Consider the following 21,198-nt stretch of genomic DNA (forward strand, 5'->3'; position numbering starts at 1 on the left):
TTCAATGAAAACAACTTTAATAGTATTTCTATAAAATGGGCAAGACAGAGCAAAGCCTGTATTAAAAGTTTAAGTGAAATCAAAGGTCATCAGTGTAACATAAAGCAGCATGAGCACACACACTCAAAATATGTTTACAGTAGCACTTTTACATTTGCTTATTGCACCAAGGCACCAGGACATCTTCTAATATAGCATAACGAGTATAAGGCAAATGGACATTCGAATATAACATGTTCTAGTGTAAAATGAAATTTATTTCATAGGCACAAATCTAACTCTCATATACCATAACAGCACTGGAAATGAATGCATAATTCTCTGGAATTTTGGTCCTAGAATGTTTTCATTGCTCTTAATAATCTAATTTTATCACAGTACATACTTTCTTCTCATTCAAACATATAGATATTCAGTGTAAAAATTACATGCTCAGTGCATTGATGCATCCCTAGTCACAAAGCCAAAAAGAGAAGCAGCACTAGAGACAGCATGTTATGTGTAGTAAAACACACATTGATAATCACTCTCTGTACTTTACAATATAGGCATTAATCAGTAATTACTACTGCCTGAGCTGTCAGTACACAGTAGCTGTCTTGACAGTTAGACCTCCCCTTTTTGGTCCTCTTGAGCCATTTGTGCAGATATTCTGAGTAAACAGGTGGTTGAAATTGTGTATTTTGATATGCATGCTTATGGTAAGCCCATATAAATTTGTAAATTACTCTTTTAATAACAGGCACCAAAAATGAGCAGTTTTCATGGTCTAAACCACTAAACAACGGGTTTGGCTACAATGCTGTGCTTGCGTATGTATAAATGCGGGATGTTTTATTTTTATGGCTAGCACCAAAGAACAAACTACATGAGTTTTTCTCAACACAGAGAGGAAAGGAAGGTCCTTCATCTACACAAGAGTTTGTTCAAAGTGATCCTTGAATATCTGTGTGTGAGGCCATCCCATTTCTTTTATATTACAGCCATTTCTGTTATATATAAAGTAGTACTGTGGTATATAGGAACAGTGTTTCACTATTACAACATTCAAATATTTATACCTATAACATGATTCCAGTGTTTTAAGACCATTCCTCATAATAAAGTAGTCTGGCACATACAATTAAAAAAAGTTTCTTGTGCAGTGAGGCACACGTTTACCTTTTGGTATGATAAGATGCACTTTCTCTAAGCTTGTGCTTTGATTTGTCCATTCTCAAAAGTCTGAGTCCCAAAATGTTAACATGGTTATACAATAAACATCTTCTTTCTGGATGGCCAAAACTTGCATTGTTGCGCCGTGTTTTAGGGACTCCCGTTTCTCTCTAGAAGGATGTGCTGGAGTTACTTATTGTTTGACATTTCAGTGGAGGAAGAAAAAGCTCAAATTTTCTCTTGTTACCTTGTATAAGGCAATTATATCCGATGTCAAGTGAGGGTTTTCTACGGCTCTCCTGTGGTCAGAGGCAGTTGATATTCAACAGAATAAAGAAAGCGTAGAAGATTACAAGTCTTTTGTTTATTCCTGCAGACTCCAGACCTTTGAGGATCATTTAGATCCATGCAATTTGTCCATCGATTTCATAAGATCATAAATAAGTTTTATATCACTGTTTTGCTGCACTTAATAGTGCTTTATGCATATGTTTCCCTTGGTTTATGAAGGGTGAGCCACAATGTGGGCCATCCAGTTGACTTTGGTGGTCCAACTCTCTCGCAGAGCTTCATCGAACTTTTGCCGGAACTGTTTGAGGGCCTCCTCATCAGTTTTACCTAATGCCAGAGAGTCCTGGAAGACATAAACATACAGCTGATGTCATTATCTATATGCAGATATTTTATTTTCTAAACAATCACATTTAACACAGCTTTGCATTAACCTAAACTGATGTTATAATGGTTTCATTGTGCTCTCTGTCCCTTTTTTGCAGAACACTAACTCAAAACAAACAAATAGAGACATATGACAGGTATATAAAGGTTCAGATCAACATAGTAGCATATTATTTATAACTGACAGGGCAATTTTAAGTATTTTCGTGATTCGGGCATAAGTATTATTTAATTTTAATTATTTATTTATTTTATTTATTTATTTATTTATTTATTTTTACAAAGAAAATTGCTTCTTTGCCTCCACCTCTCTTCTTCATCCCCTTTTCTTTCCACTCTCTTCTCCCTCCTAACTCCCTGCCAGCAAAGGTGGAGACAGTAAGAGATGATAATAATAACAATAAATGTCATTAAAGGTGGAAGTGAGAGAAAATGAGAGGAGGAGAAAATTGTATACTTCAATGAATACATAAAAACAAGATGGTATTCTAGTAATATGGGCAATAATGTATTTACAATTAACTGTTTTGCTGAGGCACATTAAGCACTACAAGGTTTTTTCACACACACACAGAGTGATCTTGCAATAAATGCATTTGTCTTGAGTGCAAGTTGCTAGTGCCATTTTAAATATCTTGTGTTGTTTTAAATGTGCTGTATGTAAGATTTTATACTGGATCAGTTGCATGTTTGTATTAGTAATGTTGAATGTATTTCTGTAGAGTAGTTTTCAGAATTTCTGATCTGCGGTGATGAAATTAAATTATACTGCTTACTAATGTTTTTATGGGTTCTAAAAGTGGTGGTTGTTCTATGGTCCAATCTTTTATTGTTTCTTTGATTTGATTTAACTGAATTTTGATTTGTAAGTAATAGTAATCATAAACTATATTAAATAGTATTGTTCATTAATAACTGAGATAGCTAAGATTAGTAAGTAGTTATTTGTTGATAATTAAGTCAGGGTCTTTTGACTGTTTTCAGGCGTATTGAAGGATTCATACTTTTCAAAATAAAATCTGCATTAACTGCACTATTTTAATGAGGTAAACCATTTCTTAGGTGGCTGCACTGGATTCATGTAAATAAATAATTATATAGACAAAGTACACATTTTTACTTGCAATACAGCATATGATGGAGAGATATTAGTGCATTCAACAAATTAAATCATCCTGTGTCATATTTCTAATAGCAGAATGAAGCTGAGTTGACATAGGTAGAAAAGGTTAGCTCTAATCAACAGTAGAAGTATAATTTAATATACAAAAGAGAGAGTAAAGACAAAAAAAGGATTTGTTCAGATCCAGCATCTAATACAAGTGCAATTGCTTTCAACATGCAATGAATGCAACATAAAATCCCTATGACATATTTTTTATTTTCCAATTAATATACAAATATAATGTTTAAATGCTTGAGATAGATGTTTACTTTACTATAATTGTAGGCAACATGGTCAAGTTTGAAGATGACCAATAAAAGTACCATCATTTCTTTAAAGTTAACCATCAATATACAGTTTGTGTACAGTATGGTCTACTCTTTTTATTTATTTTTTGGCATATTAAAAATTAGCTATTAATTTACTCAACATCAGGCTAGTTCCAGCTGTTGTGGTTTTTGTCAAGAAAAGATTTTCAGTGAACTGGTTAAATTTCTGTACCTCATTCCTCATATATGTTCCATGATATGACCTGGACAAGTATGTTTAGATTATTTTTATGGTGCTTTTTCAGTCATTTTGGAGCTTGACAGCCCCAATACATTTTATTTATCATTTCATGGAACAGAATAGGCTTTGCAGTATGGAAGAAGAAACGTCATATGGGTTCACTTAATCTCAGAATTAACTAAATTAAAATTCCCATTTTCATGGGACGTCTTTACGTCTTTACCTTTAAATATTGGATATCTTTGACAGAAGTAAGCTCTGGCAGGCCTGCGGTGAGCATCAGAGCGAAGAGTGTGATGAACAGATTCCCATTCTTTCTCAGAATCAGATACGCCTCCTCACAGTATTGCCTAAAACTATACACGTATACAACGCACTGTTAAATTAGCATCCTATATCATTAGAAATAATGAAAAAGTGAAATGTACAAATTATGCATTTAGAGTGAGTGAGATAATATGAAACACACAAAGTATTTTTTTTCACTAACTTTCCAAATTTCTCTGTGTTGCCTGTTTTTCCCTGTTGAATCACGTGGATGAAGTCATGTGTGAGGATGAAAGGAACACGTTCACGCTTGATCCCAAACTTGGACTTGAAGTTTCCTAGGATATGGCCGAAGTCTATGTGGAAGAGCTGAATCACACACACACACACACACACACACACACATTAAATAATTAAATAGATATCAAAATGATAAATATCCTTTTAATCTAAAAATAGTCAAATTCATTTAAAATATTTTGATCAACAGTAGACCGTGAAAGAATAAGTAAGAGTAAGAGTGCCATTTTCAAGCATCATATATCTTCTGGAAAAAGTACATTCATGTGGTTTCAAGTATGGAACAATTTTCCAACTTACCTGCCCTGTACTGCGAACCATGATGTTGTCACTATGCCGATCACCAATGCCCAAGACGTAGGTGGCAACACAATAACCAGCACACGACAGAGTGAACTCCTCAATGGCTTTTTCCAAAGCATCTCTGTCAAGTCAAGTCACCTTTATTTATACAGCACTTTTAACAATATAGATTGTAACAAAGCATCTGAACAGCATCAAATAGGAAAACAGTGTTTCAATGAAGCAAACAGGCAGTTCATCGTTGAATTCAATTATGTCATCATACAGCTTAGTTAAGTTTAAATAGTATCTGTTCAATCAAGTCAACAAAAATGCTGGTAATTAAGTAATTAATCAACACATCACATCACAAATAAGTCTTGGCTCAAACTATATTTAATATATAATAATAATAATATTAAATTTCGTATTGCCAAAAACTGCTAGGATGCTAGAGCTAGGTAAGATTATTTTGCAACATCAAGCTTTACCATTCAAAATAAATTATCTTTAGTAATACTGAAATTCACAATAAGAGATGACAACCACATGAAGGCTGCTAATCAAAAGATTCAGAGGTCATTATTGTTAAAAAATGATTTCCATTACAATTTGCATGCATATTTACAATGTTATGATGGCAAATTAAACAAAATTGTACAAAAGTTTTACACAATATTTACTCAATTCCCAAAAATACTCAAAAACTGTTAATGTGAGACATCAAAGTCTACTACATGTCTAACTCACCCAGAGTTCTTGTCTTTAAGCCAGTTCAGTAGAGCATCTTTATTGAAGGCGGCAGCGGCAGCCATGTTGCTGCTTGTTTTTTGGATGTTTGCAATGGTATCAGCTGATGACACAACCTCAATCAGACCAGAGTGATCTCCTGTCGCCAAGCAACCATATGGCACAATTCTACAAGACATTTATGAAGAAAACATAATAATAATTATATATTTGAAAAACATTGCGTAAAAAAATATATGATGCAGTGTGCACATATCTAAATATAATTCGGCAAATGGACACTTTTCATTACTTTTTTTTTATATTGAGAGCCGTACTAGATTTTGTTCAATAATGCAGGAGCATTTTTTGCTCCTTTATTTTGAATTTGTCTGGCATTTTTTGTTCAGTTTGGTGGCATTTTTGCTAAATATTTTCCAACTCTGCCCATCATATGTGGCGTTGTTTTAATGTCAACAAGCATTCAAGTACAAGAATGTAATTGTTAGGTTTATAAATGTAATGCAAAGACATCTGTAGTGTGCTTCCAAATCTAGTTTCAATGACCGAGGACAAAATATTCTGAATATTAAGTGTGAAGTAATGGAAAAGGGGCAAAATATTTTAATTGGCTTGTGCCCAAAAGCCTATTCAATTAAACAATATTCAGTGGAGAAGAAAATGTTGAACATGACTGCCTCTTCTCAAATAACTTAACATTCCCATCCTTAACCACGTTTGAATCTAATTCACTCAGCACTCACAAACATATATACACAGATTGTTACGCAGACACACACACTTTACCTGAGGTCCAGGTTAGCCTCCTTCCATAGCAGATCCATCAACCTCAAGATCTGTAAAGTCAACATGTCCTGCCGCAGGTCTGAGAAAGGCAGATATTAAAATGTTTATTTAATCTAATCTTTTGACAGTGTTTTGTCTTTGCCCATTATCTGAGCCATCTGTCTCTCACCATCTCCATTTTTGAAGATGATGCCCACTGTATCTCCTCCCAACAGCTTGTTGTTGTAAACAATCCACAGAGGTTTCATTTTAGAGTCCATATACTTACACCTCTCCACACTGGCAGAGAAATAGAAACGTTAGAGGTAATGTTCTTCTTACTGTTGTATGCAGTATTTTGTCTGAAATTTCTGCAATAACAATTTAATAACATTAATTGTCAACAAATTTTTTTTTTTTTTTTTGCAATGTTTAGCTCCAAACTTAACAGAATACAATAGAAAAAGCTAATCGGTCTCATGTCTGAAAATGCCTGTATATGTGAAGAGCAGTATGTGAAATCAGTAGTATGTCCACATTTTACAGTTTTCCGGATTAGGATAAATATTAAACATACAAATGTTTATCTTCCATCAAATTATAACTGACTGGGTCTTTAAAACCTCCTTCATTTTCAGCTGATGTCACTAACCCCAATTATCTCTAAGCTCCAACCACCTGCCATACAGAGGCAACCTTTTCTAACCTGATTATTATGGAAGAATAAAGGCCTTTGCCTATTTACTTTTTATTGATGTTATTTTATTAATATTTACTTTTTATTAATTGTAAAAATAAACAATTCCTCCACCAGTTTATAAAGTTCATTAATCTGATGAAATTCAACTGATGTGCAGTGTACTAGTTTGAAAACATGATATGCATAAAACACACACAAACACAGAGAGATCTTACTGTACTCCAGCGAGCAATATGTTGGGGTTGAGAGGTGAATGCAGGTCGGAAAGAGTCTCGATGAATCCCGTCTGTCTGAGGCAGGTCATCATGGCCTCTTTAAGATGAGCTTGTTTTGTCTTAGTTTTTATGGTGCCCAATTTAATCAGCTCATTTACAGCTTTCAGCTTACTGAGAGCTTCAACCTTCAAAATAATTACAAAACCACCATAATGTTAAGATCCACATAAAAACAATCACACAAAATATGAAATAAAAATACCAAGATGAAAGTAAAATCTAATACACTGAGTGGGTTTTTTTTTTTGGAATGAAGAAATTAGCAAAAAACAACAATGCAAACACATTTAACGAATAAATTAATTTATATCAAAACAATAACATGATGGATGGATGGATGCACTGATTCTACTTTTTTGGGGTTTGCATTAATTAAATACACTTGCATGGAATCCCAGCAATTGTGCCGGTGTTCAAGAAGAAAAGCCCTTAGTTCTTTGAAGGAATGTACACTTCACAGTCTAGAACTTCATACCATGTTTAATGATTTTTAGATGCTGGAAGAGTAAAGAGGCCTATAGATGTTTTTATCCATTACAGGTGAAAATTACAACAAAAAAGTGACTGATCCTACAAAGTTCCATAAAGTGGTAAGTGATAAAAAGTTTAGTCTCTTCCGTGTAAAATCAGGTGTGTCCAATAGTGATGTGCGTGTCGGGTTTTTCTTTCCAACCCGCAGGTCGCTTTTATGAAATTATTTGGCCCGCCCCAGCCCGCCCAGCAAATAAAGTAAAATTTATTTAACTGCCCCAACATGACCTGCGCAACAGGGTCATCACGCAAGTTACATTGCTACGTAGGCCTTTGTATTGTAACCTTATTAAAGAACCTAATAAAATATGAAAATAGATATTCCAAATATTTAATATAGGCTATAGGGAATTGCACGCAACATACATGGATTATTTTATTTTGTTTTTAATACCCTGCCCCAACCCGCCCCACAGATAAAGTGACAATTCTTTACCCGCCCTAACCCGACCCGTTGGTTTCGAGACGACCCGCGCATCACTAGTGTCCAATCTTGCTCTTGGAGGGCCATCTTGCAGATTTTAGAACCAACCTTAATTAAACTTACAGTATTTTAGTATCCAAATTTACAGTAAATACTTTCTAGCGATTCTGAAGTACAACTCCAATACTTCACTATTCCATGAGTGACAAGCAAGCTGCAAAATTCTTCATTAAATAAAATTCTAACAGTACACATTTTTTTATGCCGTGAAAATCTGCAAGATTAGCATAAGGCAGTTGTGTTAGAGTAGACTGCAGCCAAACTCAGAAAGATGGAAATCTTATTTTTGACAAAGCATTTAAGAAGAGGTGACTCATTCTGTGATCATTTGAACTGTACTTTTGACTTTATTGTGAAATGTCCAGCTCTTATTGTTGTCAAGTTTTTTTCTTAAGTACTCTTCCTCTTTGCTAATATGTTTGTCCATATCTGGCATTTGCTCTTGTTATTTTTGACACAGTTTCCTTTAACATATAACAATTTGCTGACCAGTAGTTGGTCTCTTTGAACCGCTGTTAGCTGTGTTGCTTTAACTCACTTATCAAAATGCAAAATGAAAAAATGAAAATAATGCACCTGTTTTTTGAGAACTTCTATGTGTGGGATGCAGCCTCGGCAGTATGCTTCCAAAATCAGAGCAAAATGAACCGACACGGCTGGCATGTACATTTCAGACCTGTAATGTACAACACACGCAACCATAAATTCTAGTTTTATGGTATACTAAAGTATTTACATTTTCCAGCTTCTTCACATGTATACACTTGCCTGAGATGCCAGAAGAGGAAGTGGCCAATCTTGCGGCTGCACTGAGCGCGCTCCAGGAGGAAACGGCTGAGGGCGCAGTCATAGTATGGCTCATAGCGCAACACCTGCACAAGCTGCAGTAAATACTGCAATAGCTCATCATCACTAACACAAACACACAGAGAAACAAACATTTGGGATTTCAGCATTTCTTACGAGGTTCTTTGACAATGTGCTCTCTGACAACTTGGACTTCTCACCTCATATCTCTAAGGCAGTTGACCGCAAATTCTCTGACATATTGGTCAGGGTAGTTGAAATCCAGAAGTTCTAGGGCATCTCGAGGGCTTAGTTTAGGCCAAATCTGCAGCAAAGCCTGTAGCTGCAGCACAACAGAGAGAATTTTGAAATGCTTGTGTTTCAACACATCTGTTGGTTAATGTCAATATGTATGTGTATGTTTGTGGGTATACCTGAGCCATGTCTTCATGTTTGCTCCATTTGACAGACAGCAGTAGTTTGGGGAGAGACTGAGGAAAGTTTTCTCTGCAGTCGTAGCGAAGTGTCCATATCAGATCTTTCTCATTCTCACAAAGCTGTGAGAGAGGATCCCTCTCCATGATCTCCTTTAGCTCTATGTAAAACTTCTTACCCCCACGACCCTAAAGATATTAATTTCAATATATTAATACAGACAACTCATAGACACAACAGTATTTATATAGAGGTAGTGATAGTAAAAGGGTCCTATTATGTTTTTTTTTTTTTTAATTCCTTTAGTGTGTAATGTTGTTGTTTGTGCATGAAAAAGATCTGCGAAGTTACTAGGCACAAAGTCCACTGCAAAGGGAGTTATTCTCTCAATCAGTCAGCACTGTTTTTAAACTCCATCAAACCCGCGATTTGGGTTCGAATTTTGTTCCTGGAATGTACATGACAATATCCCACATTCAAATAAATCCCACTCAAGGCGTAGGGCGGGGGATTAGCGAGGCCTGGTTGAGCTGAGTTAGTAGTGTGTTGTCGCCATGCCCAAGAGATGCTGTTTCACAGATCTAATACCCTGATACACTATAAAGGTAAAACAGTAGCAAAACTCTTGAGCTTGTTGATCTGAATGTGAGTTGTCATATTAATATTTGTATTTGTAAACTGAAATTTTTACTCACAGCTCTGATGTGAAAAGCTGAATCTTTCAATTTGCACACACAGTCAATAATCAGAACACCTGTGTTTTGAATTGAAAGTTGCAGATAATAAATGTGTAGTAGATACAAATGTGTAGAATGACATTCACATAAAGAAAATGACATACACAGATGTTTACGACATATTTACTTCTCACTTTACTTCAGTTTCACTGCACAATGTCAAGTCAGCACTTACAACCTCTCAGATCTGGCAGTACAAGTTCAAATCCTAAGCGCTTTGACTTTTGCTACTCCTTTTGTGGTATTCCTGTTGCAAAACTCACTTGCGCTTGTATATACAGATGTGAGAGAGCAGAGCGGGGGGCGGTGCTGTGGTGCAAACATTTTATTGATCGATGCCTGACCAATGAACAATGCCAGCCATCGCAACTTTACAAGAAAGAAAGATGTTTATTATGTATCAGTTATTTTTAAAACACTGCAAACAATTTTCACTGAATATCCTTATAATAACTGATACATAATAAACATCTTTCTTTCTTGGCAAGTCGTGATGGCTGGTGTTGTTCATTGGTCAGGCATCAACCAATAAAATGTCTTCATTCGTACCACAGTCCCACCCCCGCTCTCTCACATGTGTGCACAAGTGAGTTTTGCAACAGGAATACCGCAAAAGAAGTAGCAAAAGTCAGAGCGCTAGGATTTGAACTTGTACTTTCAGATCTGAGAGGTTATAAGTGCCGACTTGACATTGTGCAGCTAAATAGAAGTGCAAAAGTAAATATGTAAACATTTGTGTCTGTCATATCTTTGTGTGAATGTCATTTTACACATTTGTATCTATTAATATGCAACTTCCAATACAAAACATGGGTGTTTTGATTATTGTCTGTGTGTGCAAATTGAAAGATTCAGCTTTTCACATCAGAGCTGAGTGTAAATTTCAACTTACAAATAAAAATATTATTATTATTATCACACAAAAGCATGCGCTTCGAAAAACATATATCAGAAATTCAAATGCATGCAAAGAATAAACTCTTCATGATTTCAAAGAATTGTAATGGCATGTGAACTTGAGCATGATAAACTGATGTTTATTTCTGCCACAGTAACCAAGGGACCAGCTGTAAGGGACAGCCCTATTCTGGAGTTTTTCAGCATGTTTTTGCTTTTAGTCAAAAACAGGTATTTTCAGCATGATAAAATACTGCACATAATCAGTGTGTTATTTTGATCTGAAACTTCACAGACACATTCTGGGGACACCTGAGCCCTATATTACATACAGGGGCAAAAAGGGCACAATACAAAATTCTATTTTGTATTTAAATTAGGGCTGCAAGATATTGGGAAAAAAATGACATTGAAAATTAAATTTTTCTGCGATATATATTGCGATATGAAATCTATGAAAGAGGCTGTGAAAATTAATCTGCATTGTTAATCTTTTTGATCTTTTATTAAAAAAAATAAATAAATCCCAAAAATCTCAACTTCCGTTGGATATTAATAATTTAAAATGGGGGGAAATATCAATATGAAATGAATGTTTTTCTCAAATACACGTTGGACACAATTATTGCCACCCCTAGAAATTATTTTGAGTGAAATATTTCTGAAGTATATTGCCATTCATATTTGAAAATTTTGAGCAGTCCCGAGTGATTATGAACATGAAATTATCCAGTCATGGTTTCGTGTTTCACAGAAATATAAATAGGAGGGAAAACAAAGCCCAAATTCCATTAATCATCCATCACAATGAGAAAAAACTAAGTATATATTTCTATATCGTCCTAATGCACGGTGAGGTGGAGAGTTGAGTGGCTAAAGACTCTCAAAAGACCACAGCTGGAAAACTTTAGAAAATAGTTATAGGGGTCAGAAAACCTTATAAAATTGTCAAACAGTATCTACAATCACCACATGTTGTTTGGGAGGGTTTAAAGAAAAATTCTCCTAACTCATCCAAAAACAAACTCCAGCATATTCAGTTATCAGACATGACTGGAACTTCAAATGGGACTGGCATCTATGGTCAGATGAAACTAAAACTGAGCTTTTTAGCACCAAATACTCTAGATGGGTTTGGTGAACACAGGGATAAAAAGTACCCCATGTGTACAATGAAATATACAGCTGTATTTTTAATGTCGTGGGCCTATATTTCTGCTGGAGGTCCTGGACGTCTTTTTCAGACAAATGGCATCTTTGATTCTATCAAATACCAACATATAAAAAATCTGTAAGTGACTGACTCTGTTAGAAATCTTATAATGGGACATGTTTACCGTACAATAATCCAAACACAAACCTCAAAAACAATACAAAAATGGGTTACTGGGCACAAAACCAAGCTTCTGCTATGGCCAATCCAGTCCTTTGACCTGAATCCTACAGAAAATGAGTGGGGTGAACTGAAGAGGAGAAGCATCAACATAGAGCTGGGAATCTAAAGGGTCTGGAGTGATTCTGGATGAAGGCATGGTCTCTGATCTCTTGTCAGGTGTTCTCTAACCTCATCAGGCATTATAGGAAAACATTTAGAGCTGTTAAACCTTCAAATGAAGGTTTCAAAAAGTATTGAATAAAAGGGCACCGTTAATTGTGGCCAATGTGTATTAGAGAAAAACATTTCATAATGATATTTTTCCCCATTTTAAATGATTATTATCCAATGAAAGGTTAGATTTTTGTTAATTGTTTTAATAAACGATCAAAAAGGATTAACAATGCAGATTCATTTTCACAGCCTTCTTTGATTATATTTACCAAGGGTGCCGATATTTTTGGCCATGACTGTATTTGAAATACTACCCATCCCTGCAGGAAATCAGCAGTCTAATAAGGAGGCTGATACCTATCTATTAAAAAAAAAAAAAAAACCTCCGATTTAATGTTTAAATGCAAAAACAAAAACAAAAAAACATTAGATTTTTTTTCAAGGTATTTAAATAAAAAAAATTGTATTTTATACTGCCCATCCCTACCAACAGTAATGTTGCAACATAAGTAACTGTTTTCATTACGTGGTCACTATTGCTTTGTCTCTTCTTACAGATTGTTTGATATTGAGTTGTTTACGCATTACGCATGACCTAAATCACAGCAGCGTCCATTTACAAGGAATGTACAGTCGTGGCCAAAAGTTTTGAGAATTACATAAATATTAGTTTTCAAAAAGTTTGCTGCTAAACTGCTTTTAGATCTTTGTTTCAGTTGTTTCTGTGATGTACTGAAATATAATTACAAGCACTTCATACGTTTCAAAGGCTTTTATCGACAATTACATGACATTTATGCAAAGAGTCAGTATTTGCAGTGTTGGCCCTTCTTTTTCAGGACCTCTGCAATTCGACTGGGCATGCTCTCAATCAACTTCTGGGCCAAATCCTGACTGATAGCAACCCATTCTTTGCATAATCACTTCTTGGAGTTTGTCAGAATTAGTGGGTTTTTGTTTGTCCACCCGCCTCTTGAGGATTGACCACAAGTTCTCAATGGGATTAAGATCTGGGGAGTTTCCAGGCCATGGACCCAAAATGTCAACATTCTGGTCCCCGAGCCACTTAGTTATCACTTTTGCCTTATGGCACGGTGCTCCATCGTGCTGGAAAATGCATTGTTCTTCACCAAAATGTTGTTGGATTGTTGGAAGAAGTTGCTGTTGGAGGGTGTTTTGGTACCATTCTTTATTCATGGCTGTGTTTTGGGGCAGAATTGTGAGTGAGCCCACTCCTTTGGATGAGAAGCAACCCCACACATGAATGGTGTCAGGATGCTTTACTGTTGGCATGACACAGGACTGATGGTAGCGCTCACCTTTTCTTCTCCGGACAAGCCTTTTCCAGATGCCCCAAACAATCGGAAAGGGGCTTCATCTGAGAATATGACTTTGCCCCAGTTCTCAGCAGTACATTCACTATACCTTCTGCAGAAGATCAATCTGTCCCTGATGTTTTTTTTGGAGAGAAGTGGCTTCTTTGCTGCCCTTCTTGACACCAGGCCATCTTCCAAAAGTCTTCGCCTCACTGTGCGTGCAGATGCGCTCACACCTGCCTGCTGCCATTCCTGAGCAAGCTCTGCACTGGTGGCACTCCGATCCCGCAGCTGAATCCTCTTTAGCAGACGATCCTGGCGCTTGCTGGACTTTCTTGGACGCCCTGAAGCCTTCTTTACAAGAATTTAACCTCTTTCCTTGAAGTTCTTGATGATCCTATAAATTGTTGATTTAGGTGCAATCTTAGTAGCCACAATATCCTTGCCTGTGAAGCCATTTTTATGCAACGCAATGATGGCTGCACGCGTTTCTTTGCAGGTCACCATGGTTAACAATGGAAGAACAATGATTTCAAGCATCACCCTCCTTTTAACATGTCAAGTCTGCCATTCTAACCCAATCAGCCTGACATAATGATCTCCAGCCTTGTGCTCGTCAACATTCTCACCTAACAAGATGATTACTGAAATGATCTCAGCAGGTCCTTTAATGACAGCAATGAAATACAGTGGTTTTTTTTAGGACTATGCAATTCATTTGATCACTCTTCATAACATTCTGGAGTATATGCAAATTGCTATTATAAAAACTTAAGCAGCAACTTTTCCAATTTCCAATATTTATGTAATTCTCAAAACTTTTGGCCACGACTGTACACTGTCAAATACACACAACTATTTGCCAATCATAGCAGTGGGCATTTACTTCCCAGTCTACAATCTGACATGCCTATTCAAACAGAGCATTCTGATCTAAGGGGGGGGGGGGGGGGGGGGGGGGTAAAAACAGGACAGAAAACAGCTTTTTACTTCTAAATGATGATTTTTTTTATGTAAAAAATCTTGATAACATTATAAGTGGACCTCAGAGAACAGTAAAAAAATAATAATAATAATAATAAAAAAGCATTTTACTATCGTCATGGAATCACTGGCTCCAGCTATTTCTGCAGCTTTTTCCAGGATCTATTGGAGAAAAAAAAACAAAAAAAAAACAGAAACAACAATTACACATATCAGAGCATCCGGTAACATGACTAGTGTTGCCTCATGTTTGATTATGAATGTCTGTGGTATCAGACACAGTTCACTGACACAGTTCACTGATCATCAAATGCACACAAAAAGCTAAGCTATGCTACATCCAGGTGTGAAAGTGCACATTTTTATTTTCTTCAAGCACAATTTTGTTTGAAACTCAAAGTTGAAAGTCAGTCTCAAATAAAAGGACTTTTGCAAGGATATATCAAAATATGGTATATATTGAGCAACCACAGCATAAAAGGGTGCAGGAGAGAACACATCCACTTATTCATCTGAAGCTTATGTCTGAAGCATGGAAAGGAAATAATAATAATAATAATAATAATACATAATTACATTTATATAGCGCGTTTCATTTAAAGTGCTCTACATTGTGAGGGGCTATCTCCTTGTCTACCACCAGTGTGCAGCATCCACCTGGAAGATGCGATAGCAGCCATAGTGCGCCAGAATGCCCACCACACACCAGCTTATCGGTGGAGAGGAGACAGAGTGTTGAAGCCAATCAGTATATATGGGGATTGTTAAGAGGCCTTGATAATCAGAGGCCAATGGGCGAATTTGGCCTGGATGCCAAGGTCACACCTCTATTCTATCTCTTTTTGAAAGACATCCTGAGATTTTTAATGACCACAGAGGGTCATTAACGTCTCATCCAAAGGAAGGTGGTTTTTGACAGTATACGGTCCATGTCCCTATACTGGGGCGCTAGGTCCCACACAGATCACAGGGTGAGCTAGCCACACTAACACCTTTTCAGTAGTAACCTAGTTTTCCCAGGAGGTCTCCTGAGCAGTTACTTACTAGGCTTAACCCTGCTTAGCTACAGTGGGCAACCAGTCTTGGGCTGCAGGGCAAAATGGCTGCTATGACTGTGAAGGGAACTAGAGGACACAGTATCTCATTCCCTTCTCAGGGAGCCATGGTTTCATACCCTTCTGAGGGAACTTCGAACTGGATCCTCTAGAGGTTGCTATGGGGAATGGTATACCCATGCAGACATGCTGAGGGGATTGCATGCCAGAAACCACAGCGAGCACTAAGTACCAACAGTACTATAGCCATGGGAGTTGCCCCAAGACGCCTTGATGGCTGTCAGTGACATTTTCCCCTCCAGCCAAGGGCCTGAGCTGCATACCCTATGGCTGTCAGTGACATTTTCCCCTCCAGCCAAGGGCCTGAGCTGCATACCCTAAAATAAATTACCTGTTAAAGAGTGGATGGGAAGCCCAGGCCTAGGCCAGAGCTCAAGGCTTGGAATCAAGGAGATATGGCCAGGTGTCAAAAAAAGAAGAAAAAAAAAAAAAAAGAAGAAAGAACTGCTCAAAGAACTGACTCGACAGATCTTTGGCAGCAACACCTTTCTCCGAAATGTATCAACAGAGATAGAAGTTGAGTGGAGCCCAAGGTGAGAACTGGGGCCTAAACCAACTCAAAGAAAGGGAACGAGGCTGACAGTGTGCAACCCTTACCATACAGGATTTTAGAAAGTGCGCAGAGTGCACACTTACCATAATGTGTTCTGTGGCACGCTCACAGAACAGACCCTGGACCATCTGCTCACAGATGCCCAGAAGGGAGCGGTGTGCTTGCATGAAGCCCTTCATGGTGAAGGGAGCACAGATAGCTCACTTAACAATTTGAGAGCGGCGTGCACTGCTAAGCTCGACCAACAAGGAGAGCGGCTTAACAAGGAGGTGGAGAGAGGCCTAACAACCTGAGGCTGTTACTCAATGGAGCTCAAATGACTGGAGGACTCAAAGAGAGAAGACCAGATGCTCAATCGGAAGTGGCAGGCTCAAAGACAACCCTCTGAGGTGAGGGGAACACTGCCTGACTTGACCCAAATAGAGGAAGCGGCCCAACTACCTGATGTCACTGCCATGGAGCTCAAGAGTGGAGAGTTTAACCCCTAGTGAGGAGAGAGAGAAACCTAGCTCGATCAAAGCGATCAATAGCCCAGGGTCAGAGGAGAGGAGGAGGAGGAATCAGATAGTTTGTCGAGGACCAGCGAACTCAAAAGGACACTCCCGTAGTGAGTGGAGCACAGCCATGTCCGGGGAGCTGATAGATTGCAAAATTGGACATCAGAAATTGGATCCTGCTAGAAGGGAACAACAGGGTACCAAGATAGAGGCAACTGACCAAGGAGGCGACAGAGACAGACCTTACAACTCAGTTTCGTTTGCAAATGGAGTTTTAGGGAGCAGCGCTCTCAAGCTGAGGCGAGTCTTATAGCACATACTGGTCAGCTCGACCAGAAGGCAGTGCTAGATTAGAAGGGGTAACCCAGCAGGCCCAATAAGAGACACAGCTGGACAAAGTCTCATGCTTTCTATCTAGATAGAGAGTGAAAGTGACGTGACATGACATGTGGCCAAGGATGGTTACCCATACTCTCAATTAGTGCTCTGCATTAGGGATGTTCATTTTAACCGGTTAACTATTAACTGACCATTAAGAATTTTGACCGCTTAATACAATCAGTTAAATGGTTTAAAAACTAATTTATTTATTTTCAGTAATTTTTCAAAATATTTAAGGTTTGCTGCATGGTTAAAATATGCTACGAGTATAAAATATAGTTTTTTAGAGAGAGAAAAAAACATAAGTAGCATTTGTATTATTTCATTCAGAAATATGCGTAATGCTGACGCAAACGGTTTACAAACATTATAATAAACTAGAGGTTGACCGATGTATCGGTTCCACCGATTAATCTGCACCGATAGTTGATTGATAGAACAATTGGTTATTGGCAAAAATCCATGCCGATAGTTTTCTGGGTTGCGTCCATTGCTGGAGCGGCTGAAAAGGGTCTGTTTCATTATACAGTGCGAAAGCGGCCTCCAGTGGCTGAAATCACTGACATCATGAGCTATTTGTTTAGACAAGTGATGCTGCATGCTGAACAGAGCAAGAAACCAGCTGACAAAATCCTACCGGTTCATGAGCATCTGACCATTTGATTTGATTAAAACTAGCCTCATATCACATCCACAGAACTGTAAAGGTATTCACGGCAACCTGTAAAAATAAAGGTAAGATCTATTTTTCCGTAGAATGTACATAGCCTACTACTACTGCTACTGAAACTAAACAAACATTATTTTTTAAGGAATAATCACACATTTCTTTCATGTTTTAATTTTAATAGTAATCCCCTTTGTTTGCCAAAAAAAAAAAAAGTTTGCTTAATTTTCAGTAAAAGATAAATTAAATTAATGTTTCATGCCTTGATTTGATAACAAGAAAAATTTGAATACACAACATAACATTTTGAGGGGGAAAAAATCATAAGGCTTCTTTAAGAAAAATGAATAAATAAAGTTGTTTTAAGTGTTCAAATAATTAGACATGCTTAAACACAGAATTTTGTAACAATAAAAAACATGTTGAGAAAAAAAAGCACTTTATAGGGCCCTAAACATGTAATTTGTGTCTTTTATTAAATTGATGTGAAAATTTACAATTTTCATGGTTTTAATTAATTAGACCCGCAATCTTTGGGTTACGAGTCCGATTCTCTAACCATTAGGCCACGTTTTGTGTGGGTCCCATTTAACCAGACCTTAGGGGTGTGCGATATGACAATTTTGATCGTGGATGATAAAAATGTCTCCAGAATCTGTTTTTGAAGAAATCAGTTGCAGTTCTGGTGCTTCTGTCATATACTGTACAACACCACATAGAGGTTTTAAAGGTACAGTATTAAACATGCAGCTGACTGTCATTAAATGGTTAGTTAAATTACTTACCCTGAAGTAATCCTAGATGTATATGACTTTCTTCTTTCAGGCAAATCCAGTTGGTGTTGTTTTTTTTTTTTTTTAATTGTCTTTGATTTTTCAAGCTGTTTGATGCCACTCATCGGGTGTTGCACTGCATCAGTCCAAGAGAAGTTTAATAAAAAGCACATCCATTAATTAAAAGGGTCTCACATGGCTCCGTGGGGTGAACTAAGGCATTCTGTAAATCAATGCATATTTGTAAGAAAAATATCCACAATTAAAAATGTAATAATCACTTTAATGTAGCTTGCGCCAACAGTTTTTCACAGATGCAGTTCCGGGGTGGGGGTCTGCGCCGGTGAGCCTTGTGAAAACCAACGTTTGTTAACAGGAGTAAAGCAAAGTTTCCTTTAGCAAAAATGTGGAAATACAAAAATGCATTGATTCACTACAGGAGGCCTTTGTTCACCCCCCAGAGCCATGTGAGACCCTTTTTTTTTTAAAGGGATGTGCTTTTTATTGAACTTCTCTTGGACTGATGCAGAGCAACACCCGCTGAGTGGCATCAAACAGCTTGAAAGATCTTTTTTTTTTAAATTATTACTCTGGCTTGATTCGTATGAAAGAATCAAGTCATATTTAGGGTGGCCATATTCGCTGTTCATACGGGACACTTCCCGGCCAGGATTTAATATTGCCTAAATTATCCATGTTTTGGCTGTTTGCACAGTGCAGGTCAGTCATTGCATGACATTAATGAGAGCTATAGAGAGCAGAGCAGACAGCTTCTTATGCTTTCAAATCGCTCTCGCACCTACTTTGGTGTCTTTTTTGATCAGTGAGCAGTGACACTTTAAGTCAAACGAACGAACAAACACGTGTGCATATTTGTACCGCTTTGATCATTCCCTGTAGATTGCACAGTCCCACGATTGGTTGATTATGTACAATGCCTGCATGTTATTTGTAAAAACTGCGTTGGGTGTTTTAGGCATTATTATAATCCTGGCCAGGATGTGTCCCGTATGAACGTTGCATATGGCCACCCTAGTCATATATGCCTCGAATGACTTCAGGGTGAGTAATTCATGGCCAAATTTTAATTTTTTGGTTGAACACACCATTTAAAGGGAGAGTTCACCCTAAAATGTATTTTCTGTCATTATTTACTACATTATTTCTGTCATTTATTTTCCACATTCTCCAAAATAGCATTTATTTTCAGTAGAAAAAAAAAACTAGGTTTCAGGTTTAAAACAACTTTTGAGTAAATGATTCTATAAAAAGAAAACATTACGACAGAATTGACAGACAGATGACAGAATTTTTATTTTCGGTTGATCTTTTCCTTTAACGTTAATAAAACAACAGAGAGCAAAGAAAAAAATCACTCACTGCTCATGACTAAAGAACTTTAACACAGTTGCTTTAAGCCTAGTGTTTTATTTTGGTGTTTGTTCATTACATTTTTTGAATGCTCTTGCTAAATACATATATTGTACCTGAAAATAAATCACTTTTTGTTTTATTTGTATATTATGTGTAGTTGTAATATGTATCTTTGTAATTATTTGTAACAGGGAAATTAGTTTGGCTGTAATGCTCAGAAAACTTGAAAAATAATGAAACCAACATGATAAAGAATCGGGATACATTTGTGTATCGTGATAGTTCTTAAAAAAACAAAAAACAAAAACAGATGATATTTTTTCCAAATCGCCCACCCCTATCAGACCTAACAGAATCTAAAGAAATGGCGGGACCCAATAACCATTCAGGTGTACAGAGCTTACAAGAGGGGTTTCCGCAAAAAAAAGGAGTGTTGAGCCCCTCAACTCCTCAGCGAGAGGTGCTCTAGCTCAGAGGATGTGCATTATGGTTAAGGAAAGACTCAAATCTCAGGAGACCACTCAGGGTAAGAGATGAGTAGAACACCTTGGCCAGAGGATAGGGAGCATGTCACAAAGCATGTACACTGAAGAGTACTAGCCCGCGAGGAGGACCCGCAGGTCCTGAGATCGCAGCGTTATACTGGGGACCTGATGCTGTCTCGACAGAAGTACCGAAAAGCTCAGAAGGGGAAACATCAAGAAGAAATCGCTTCTCTTTTGACCCGGTAACTGCCAGATTCACCCACAGTTGTCTCTCCATAAACACCATAGTTGCAATGGATTTGCCAATGGCAGTGGCAACCTGCTTTGTGGCACGGAGAGCAAGATCTGTGGTGCGATGCAACTCAGCCACCTCATCGGGGATAAACCCTGACCCTTATCCAGTTCTTTCAGCAGATCAGTCTGATAAGCCTGAAGCACCGCCATGTTATGCAACAAGGCTGCAGCCTGACCTGCTGCCGCATATACCCTGCCATTCAAAAAATATATAACCTGAAGAAGTTTGGATGGCAGGGAGCCTTAAGACTAGATGCCTCCCTCAAAGAGAGATAGCAAGCCAGCATCTTTTCAATAGGGGGCATCTTTTCATAACCGTTCTCAGGCATCCTCTCAATGCTGGCATAGCTAGTCAAAAGTCAAGGCACCTTTATTTAAATAGAACTTTTAACAATACAGATTGTGTCAAAGCAGCTTTACAGTATTAAATAGGAAAATAGTGCATCATACTATTTTCTAAGGGCCTAGATACTAGTATTTTATGAGGGCCTAT

The 21,198-nt window shown here is 37.4% G+C and overlaps 1 protein-coding gene across 3 annotated transcripts in view; it reads right to left on the bottom strand.

The window, feature by feature from the left end:
• pik3cb (phosphatidylinositol-4,5-bisphosphate 3-kinase, catalytic subunit beta) overlaps positions 1-21,198 on the bottom strand; it is a 59,358-nt gene continuing 38,160 nt past the window's right edge. For all 3 annotated transcript variants that reach the window (XM_059514863.1, XM_059514864.1, XM_059514861.1), the window contains exons 12-24: positions 14,678-14,728; positions 9,083-9,271; positions 8,870-8,991; positions 8,631-8,774; positions 8,439-8,538; positions 6,788-6,972; positions 6,063-6,172; positions 5,894-5,972; positions 5,108-5,275; positions 4,376-4,499; positions 3,999-4,144; positions 3,732-3,864; positions 1-1,789 (exon numbers count right to left, since the gene is read on the bottom strand). In XM_059514863.1, coding sequence (XP_059370846.1) covers positions 1,658-1,789; positions 3,732-3,864; positions 3,999-4,144; positions 4,376-4,499; positions 5,108-5,275; positions 5,894-5,972; positions 6,063-6,172; positions 6,788-6,972; positions 8,439-8,538; positions 8,631-8,774; positions 8,870-8,991; positions 9,083-9,271; positions 14,678-14,728 — 1,683 coding nt within the window. In that variant the 3' untranslated portion in view covers positions 1-1,657. The remainder of the gene's footprint in view (positions 1,790-3,731; positions 3,865-3,998; positions 4,145-4,375; positions 4,500-5,107; positions 5,276-5,893; positions 5,973-6,062; positions 6,173-6,787; positions 6,973-8,438; positions 8,539-8,630; positions 8,775-8,869; positions 8,992-9,082; positions 9,272-14,677; positions 14,729-21,198) is intronic.

The sequence above is a fragment of the Carassius carassius genome, chromosome 28 (assembly GCF_963082965.1).
Source record: "Carassius carassius chromosome 28, fCarCar2.1, whole genome shotgun sequence".
NCBI lineage: Eukaryota > Metazoa > Chordata > Actinopteri > Cypriniformes > Cyprinidae > Carassius > Carassius carassius.